This window comes from Megalobrama amblycephala, linkage group LG13, assembly GCF_018812025.1.
Source record: "Megalobrama amblycephala isolate DHTTF-2021 linkage group LG13, ASM1881202v1, whole genome shotgun sequence".
In the NCBI taxonomy this organism is placed as follows: Eukaryota; Metazoa; Chordata; class Actinopteri; order Cypriniformes; family Xenocyprididae; genus Megalobrama; species Megalobrama amblycephala.
Genome location: NC_063056.1, coordinates 24,985,935 through 24,993,699, shown reverse-complemented (window position 1 = coordinate 24,993,699; position 7,765 = coordinate 24,985,935). Strand labels below are relative to the sequence as shown.

Sequence of the window (7,765 nt, the reverse complement as noted above, 5' to 3'; positions counted from 1 at the left end):
ATTTAAAAATACCAGGCAGGTATTAAAAGGTGTGTAAAAGCTCTTTATTCTGTTTGGATACAGATAAAATACATGTCAGTATAAAAGAGGACATATAACTCTTAGTTATTTGGACCTTTTTGTAATATAGTGCATTAAAGGCTTATTTTGTGAATACTGAAAACCTTTCATGTAATTATACAAAATATATTGTTTTAAATATTTGTACAATAAAACAGTGTACACAAATAGAAACAAATATAAAATAAACCTTTAAAAATCCTTTCTGATAAAGAATATAGTTGATGTGGAGTGTTAACAACTACATTTGTATTTACTTAAAAAAAAACAAAAAAAAAACACATACGTTCTGATACAGTACATAAAAAAAATGTTGCTGTGTACCGTGCACGATATTTTCCTCTCTGAATGACCTCCAGTGTAAAACGGTTTATTCATTTTTATACCTGTAATGTGCATACTGTGAAAAACAACAGTATGATTAGCAGTAGTCATCATTTTTTGAGGTACTTGTAGATAGCTGGCCTCACTCTGTGCAGTTCAGCTCACTCAATAGAACCACTGAATATTTTATCATAACATTTCTTCTGTATTTTTAAAATAGTGTCCATGCGCGGTATGCAGATGTTATCCATCCTACAGCTGGCAGGTATTTTCTTTATTGGCACAATCCTCTGAGATGGCAGTCCCTCTGGGCACACTGAAGGTGGCGGTTTTTGCCTCTGCCAGGCCAAGTAGACTGGCACAAGTGGGTAAATAGACATGCTGAACACGGTCCACCTCTGAACGGCAAACTGGGCAACACTGATAAGAGAGAAAAGAAGGTAAAATATCATGAATGTTAACATACAAACAAATTCTTCTTATCTAAACCTCTATATTGTTTCTTTATTGTTCATAATTATGCAGTTAGGTGATGTACCAGTTTTAACTGCACCACTGAACTGAAATTCAAAAGGTCATAGGACTGCTGCGTAACGAGAATGTCTGATTATCAAGATCTACAGCTTGAACAGACGCTAATGGTCGACGGCACATGTCGAGAAATATGTTAGGAGGGTAACCAGAGGTTATGTAAACCTAATAGTGTAAGTTCTCTTAATCATTAACTTAACTGGTCAATTTAGATGACGATTTCTAAGCATGCGAAAATCACACTTTGATTTTATTTTGTCATGAATGTTGAATATGCTGAATGCTTATTCAAAAGGAAATTCCATACCATATATGTGTTTATTTTTTAATTAAATATGGAAAAAAATGTATTATGGCACTGTCATATTTAGACTTTATTATGTTTAATATTATGATTAACATGACCTGTGTGGATAGACTTAGAGTATGCAGTATATTGTTTATAATTGCTAGTGATTCATATATATGTATTTAATATAGTTCTAAATGGCACTAATCTTGTATTAATGATGCAATAATCACCTGAAGTTGGCTGGCGCAGTTATAGCAGCAGAACATGTGTCCACAAGGACAGAAAGCAGCATTGATCTCCTGTTCGCAGCACAGAGCACAGGTCAGGGCGTCTTGTAGTATTTGGAGCTTTTCCTTCAGAATGTGAGTTTCCCTGCAGCCAACGCACATTTGCTTCTCCCTTTCAACTTTTGTCTGTCTCAGCGGCGAGTGACTGTAACTGTCTCTTGGGCTCTCACATCCATTCACAGCCATCCCTGTTTTGAACAGGGCTCGCCGGGCACGGTCATACACTTCTTTGGATGTGCGCTGGATGTCAAAGATGTACCTTTTACCAAGGTCAATGCTTTCGTTGAGGAAGAGGGACGCCAGGTGACCCTTGAAGTCACGGCTATATTGCATCTTCACTGTGCTCATTACGGTGTCACACCTGAAGAGTTAAGTTCAAATTGTGTTAAGTAAAACATGTTTATTAAAATTGTTTTATTGTTCTAAAAACATATGTAGTGATCACTAATGAAGCTCATAAGGTTTCTGTTTTGCGCCTTTACATTAAGCTAAAAATTGAAGCAAATTCAGTAATTAAACAGTTGTATTTTTGTTAACAAAAACTAAAATGAAAATGACATTAAAATATGTTTTCTTACTGAAATAAAATTAAAAAGTAGCATAACTGGAAAATCAAAAACTTAAAGGGTTAGTTCACCCAAAAATGAAAATTGTGTCATTAATGACTCACCCTCATGTCGTTCCAAACCCGTAAAACCTTCGTTCATCTTCGGAACACAGTTTAAGATATTTTAGATTTAGTCCGAGAGCTTTCTGTCCCTCCATTGAAAATGTATGTATGGTATACTGTCCATGTCCAGAAAGGTAATAAAAACATCATCAAAGTAGTCCATGTGACATCAGTGGGTTAGTTAGAATTTTTTGAAGCATCGAAAATACATTTTGGTCCAAAAATAACAAAAACTATGACTTTATTCAGCATTGTATTCTCTTCTGGAATCCTTTCCATTGAATTGATTCCATTTAATTGATTCCACTGAATTGATTCCATTGAATCCTTTCATCTGTCGGCGTTGGTAATGCACTTTTACGTCGCCGTGGTTGTTTTTGGTGATTAGGACATCCGCGACATGCACACTTACGCACCATTTTAAAAAATATAGCAATACCAAAATACAATGTAGAATGGCTTGAATACAACGTGCGTCTCCCTCAGACTGTAAACGAAGCTCTGGCGCACCGGATAACACGTCAGCAGCGTCTTACATCAGCAGCGTCACTGCGGAGTCGTGAACCACACTCCGGAGCAGAAGGGGGCGGTAATGTACCAATAAGCTGGATGCCAACAGCCGTAAAACAGGGAAGAAGAAGAAGAAGCGGTGTCGTGAACGCGGATTGACAACAGACCCGGAAGAGAATACAATGCTGAATAAAGTTGTAGTTTTTGTTATTTTTGGACCAAAATGTATTTTTGAGGCTTCAAAATGTTGCGGATGTCCTAATCGCCAAAAACAACCACGGCAACGTAAAAATGCATTACCAACGCCGACAGATGAAAGGATTCAATGGAATCAATTCAATGGAATGGATTCCGGAAGAGAAGACAATGCTGAATAAAGTCGTAGTTTTTGTTATTTTTGGACCAAAATGTATTTTCGATGCTTCAAAAAATTCTAACTGACCCTCTGATGTCACATGGACTACTTTGATGACGTTTTTATTACCTTTCTGGACATGGACAGTATACCGTACATACATTTTCAATGGAGGGACAGAAAGCTCTCGGACTAAATCTAAAATATTTTAAACTATGTTCTGAAGATGAACGAAGGTCTTACGGGTTTGGAATGACATGAGGGTGAGTCCTTAATGACATAATTTTCATTTTTGGGTGAACTAACCCTTTAACTAAAATACATTTAAAACATTCAATTTAAAACTGAATAGAAATAAATTAAAAATTCAATGCTAGAACAACCCTGGTTGAACAGAATAAACAGAAACAGTAAATGCTTAAATTGTTTTTTCTTTTGAAATCCATTTACTCACGTAAGTCTAATAGAATTTTAACAGTATTCACCTGTAGAAGGCGTGAATCTCCGTGATAGCGCGATACAGTCCATTGGCAGCACAGGGACTGATGAACTTAAAAAGGAGAACCACACTGTCCCCATTGTCCTTTGTGATGGTCACATACACATTCCTTCCAGACTGAGTGGCCATTTGAATGACTGGATATACGATTCTGAAAAAAGAGACATTTTTAATCAGAAATTATAGTATAGAAACATTTATTTTAAATCTCTAAATAACATAATTATTTCTTATTTAAGATATATATATATACCTTTCAACAGGGGTGAAATCTGTTTTGCAGACAAACAGGCCCTCTGGTCCGACCCCGATGAGTAGATCCTGTCCCTCAGAATCACGTGCAGAGTGCCACTCTACGCCATAGTAGTTGAGAGAGGAAACCAGCTGCAGGGCTTGATATTCTGCTGAAGCCTGACTAACACCCTCCAGTGCCTTATGCCTCGAAACAATACTATAAAAACAAGAAAGACACCACTGTTATTCCACAAAACTATCAGAATCACTTCCTTTTTCATTCTTACTGCATTCAAAGGAATGATTTGTGTTATTTGGAGGAAGAACAAATGTTATTCTGACTGAGAATATAGCAGTGTTCTTACTTGTTGATGGTGTCAGGGCTGGGCTCTTGACCGTAGATCTGGGAGTAGCAGTATTTGGCTGTATTATGTATGTAATCTCCAAACTCTGCCTGAGCCAGTAGTGCACAGAGCTCGATCGCCTGCTCCGCGTCCAATCGCAAGCTTCCTTTGAAAAGCTCCGCCTTCACATGCATCAGAAACAAATGTCTGCAAAGCAGCAGAAAATACAAGGAAAACATTGAGTAAATCTACATTTTGAAAAAAATCACTGGTCTGTTCAATGAGGAACAAGAAGCACATTAATCAAATCTATAGACTTACACACTAATGTATTTTATTTGTCTAAATTGTTCTCATATGATAAATGGATGATGTATAGAATATAGAGATAGAAAAAGGCAAGAAAAAAAAGGCAATAATAGTTTGGCTGAAACCCTATGAATGTGGACATAATCATAAAGCAAGCTTCAGCTTCTGACTGAAATTTGCTGAATCATCAGTACAAACTTTAGTGCCCTGAGGGAATAGGAAACTTTCAGAACTCCCTACTGCATCATATTTGATAGGTGAATTTCTAAGGCATCTAAATGATCAACATAAAACAATATTCTACATGCTTTCTGCACTCTGATCAATAGTTCATACTTTTTAGCAAGTAAAGAATAACTTTTATATTGTTAGAAATATTTCAGGATGAACATTTACTGGACTGAAGCAACATGAAGTTTATGTATACATTTTTTTAAATAATGTTAAAATGTAAGTATGAAATATGATATAACAGGCTTATTGCATTGCATTACATGCTTTGCAAACTACAGGGCACTGATTATAAAACTATGCATTTAAATATAATCTTACTAAGACACATTACTGGGAGATATAGAGTGACAACTGATATTTATATGCATTTTATTAAAATTTCATTTTACTTTTTGGCCATATAAATAACAACATCTGCACCAACATCTGCACATTTTTGCTCAGTTTCGACCATTGTTTTTTCTCCACAAGTATGAGCACCATATTCTCACTATATCATATACTATATGGGCCACAAATGCCTGCAGTATCAAATATGATACAAAACATAAAAAAATAAAAAATATATGTTGTCTAAAGTTTCAATAAACTGTTCCATCCACTATTATTTAGGCTTTAAAGGGTTAATTGAGATATTTGTGACAATACTGTGAAGATATAAGCTTTTTTCAGTCGTCACATTATAATATAGTTGTATCTCACAGAAACATTCATGCACTGTCAGCCCACTGATATTATCTAAAAAATGAGCTGGCTTGAAGCCAGGTTTACTCAGCAGTCTAAACCCAGTGAACTTTAGTAACAGAAGCAGACTTGTGAATTCTGGCACATATTTTTATAACCTGACATAAATCACTTGTAAATGTGAAAAAAGAGAAGAAATAGTATAATACATTTTGTAAACTTTACAATAATGCAGATCAAACCTATTGCCAATTGAAGTATGTTCTCACAAAAAAAAAATACAATAAGTCTATTAGTCAATATGTATTTCAATATAAAGCAATAAAGTACATAGCCTCCACTATAATAATTAATCTGTTGTCATTATCATGGATTTAAAGACTAAGAAAGACTAACAAAGGCTGACAGAGAGGGCGCTGGATCGTGTCCCACCATTGTATAAGATTATGTAAGAGGCAGAATCACATTACAACACGTCTTAACTCAGAATCAGACATACTGACACCTCCCCACCCCCACTAACAGCCCTCATCAGACGTGACTGAACAGCTCCACTAGTCTCTAGCTGGGAACACACTGTACTGCCATTGTATTCAAAGTGCTTACTTTTCTTGAACTTTAGGGAACATTTAAGCCTTCAAAAAGCCTCCAGAGAAATATTATTCACCTCAGTATGCCTACATGAGGCACTCCCTAACTGAAATAGTGCCCGTTTCAAGAGCAAACATGAACACAGGTAACTCCCTGCCACAGATTCAGAAAGATATTATATGGAAAAATGCATGGAGATGTGGGACAAAGGTAAGAACACAAAACCGCAGAGGCATACAGCATTTTGAATCATGCTGTCACTTTAAGCAGCAGCTTCCTGTTTGAGCTCATGAGAAAAACAACTAAAAAACAGAACTGTTATCCACGTGCCTCAAGTTCTCCAGACTGAGCAAAAATGTGAAACCTCAAAGATTCAGATACTGTTTTTTTCAATAATGGCAAAATAATGTTTTGTGCATATTTATGTGAGCACTATGATAAAATATTACAACTTATATTCACTTGGGTAGAGCTTCACCTGGTTTGTTCTTGCAGGATTAGATGCGGCTCAACAAAGAACTTGACTCGCAGCCTCAGCCTGCAGGGAGACAGGCAGTCCACTTGTTGAGAAATCCTGTTTCTGAGATTCATCCATAAATTCTCTCCCTTTGTACCGGTGAACTGAAGTCCAAAATAATCCACCTCTATGATTCCCATTTTCCGGCATATCTGTAAATTAAAAACAAAACCATTAAATGGTCATTTTCTGTCATGCATAAATATGTGTTCTTTTAACCGGAGAATGCTGAGACTTGGGCTCTTTGCACCCCTCCTCCTTTAGAAAGACAAGACATATTACATAAGAGGGACTTTTGAAGTGGTAATGTGGTATGAGAGAACACCTGCATTCACAGTAATATGCTGAAACATAAGAATGAGAGAAAGTTGTATAGTTAGGTTATTTAACAGTTACAATTTTTGTGTATAGCCTTTTCTAAAATACTTCTTGCAGTAGTAACAGCCTCGAACGTTGCAATAAAGAGGCTAAAATAATTAGTTAAAATAATTTATTGTTATGTTAACTATTTAAAACAATAAACGTAGCCTAATTATTTTTAAACAACAGATGAAACATTGATAAAGCCAAAGGCATGGCAAACATTGCCTTTGATGTCTTGTATATGATGCTAATGAGCCTTAGTCCAAATGTATTAATGTAGGAATGATTGAATAACTTTAGCAACTCGTTAATTCTTGACACTCACCTTATTGAGAATGTCCTCTCCGTTTGCTTTTGGGTCCACCTCCACTTCCAGAACCACCGAGTCCGGACGAGTTATGAGGCATAACATAGTGAATGCAGTTATTGTTTCAAACACAGTCCAGGATAGCGGAGAGAACGACCTGTAGCTCAGTCACGAGGCTGACTCGTACCCCATTGGAAAACCAGAGAGAGGAGGTTTATGAAGCCCTGTTCTGGATCCGCCTCTCCGTTATCTGATGTCCGATTCGCGAATTGTTCTTTTGAACCGGTTCTTTGTAATGATTTATTCGAACTGATTCGCAAAGGCGTCTGTAACAAACAAGGCAAATAATATTGTCATTCGAACATTTGTGTACAAATTGCATTTCTCTATTGGTCTTGGTGCTAATTTACATAAAATAATTTTAAGTATAACTACTTTACTTACAGGAAAACGTGTAACATTAAAAATAGCACCAATCCAAATAGGCATATTACAACAACAATATGAGCATAAAGACAGTATGACAGTAAAAGAGTAAAAACTGTAGGCCTATGTGTGATATATGTGATATTCCATAATGTACTGTGTGTAAAGCAGCAACAATTTTGTTTGAGAGTAACTACTGGGTGACATGGAATCATAACACAATTGATA

The 7,765-nt window shown here is 36.1% G+C and overlaps 1 protein-coding gene across 2 annotated transcripts; it reads right to left on the bottom strand.

Annotated features, from left to right (window-relative positions):
• Window positions 1-22: 22 nt before the first annotated feature.
• mylipb (myosin regulatory light chain interacting protein b) lies at window positions 23-7,322 on the bottom strand. Of its 2 annotated transcripts, XM_048152340.1 has the most exons (8): window positions 7,130-7,268; window positions 6,724-6,785; window positions 6,403-6,593; window positions 4,128-4,313; window positions 3,782-3,979; window positions 3,515-3,679; window positions 1,438-1,855; window positions 23-804 (listed from the first exon to the last, which is right to left on the bottom strand). In XM_048152340.1, the coding sequence occupies exons 3-8, from the start codon at window positions 6,579-6,581 to the stop codon at window positions 637-639; spliced, it is 1,314 nt and encodes a 437-aa protein (XP_048008297.1). In that variant the 5' UTR covers window positions 6,582-6,593; window positions 6,724-6,785; window positions 7,130-7,268; the 3' UTR covers window positions 23-636. The 2 variants fall into 2 exon arrangements, with proteins under 2 accessions (XP_048008297.1, XP_048008295.1); XM_048152338.1 differs by lacking the exon at window positions 6,724-6,785 and having other exon boundaries at window positions 7,130-7,322.
• Window positions 7,323-7,765: the final 443 nt, after the last annotated feature.

What these genes read in the sequence shown, in the direction of transcription:
- mylipb (XM_048152338.1), bottom strand. Translation starts at nt 7,216, where the DNA reads ATGTTATGCCTCATAACTCGTCCGGACTCGGTGGTTCTGGAAGTGGAG. An exon ending in GATTTCACCCCTGTTGAAAG is followed by an intron (nt 3,680 to 3,781) that starts GTATATATATAT and finishes CTCTTTTTTCAG; the next exon opens with AATCGTATATCCAGTCATTC. An exon ending in GAGATTCACGCCTTCTACAG is followed by an intron (nt 1,856 to 3,514) that starts GTGAATACTGTT and finishes TTAACTCTTCAG; the next exon opens with GTGTGACACCGTAATGAGCA.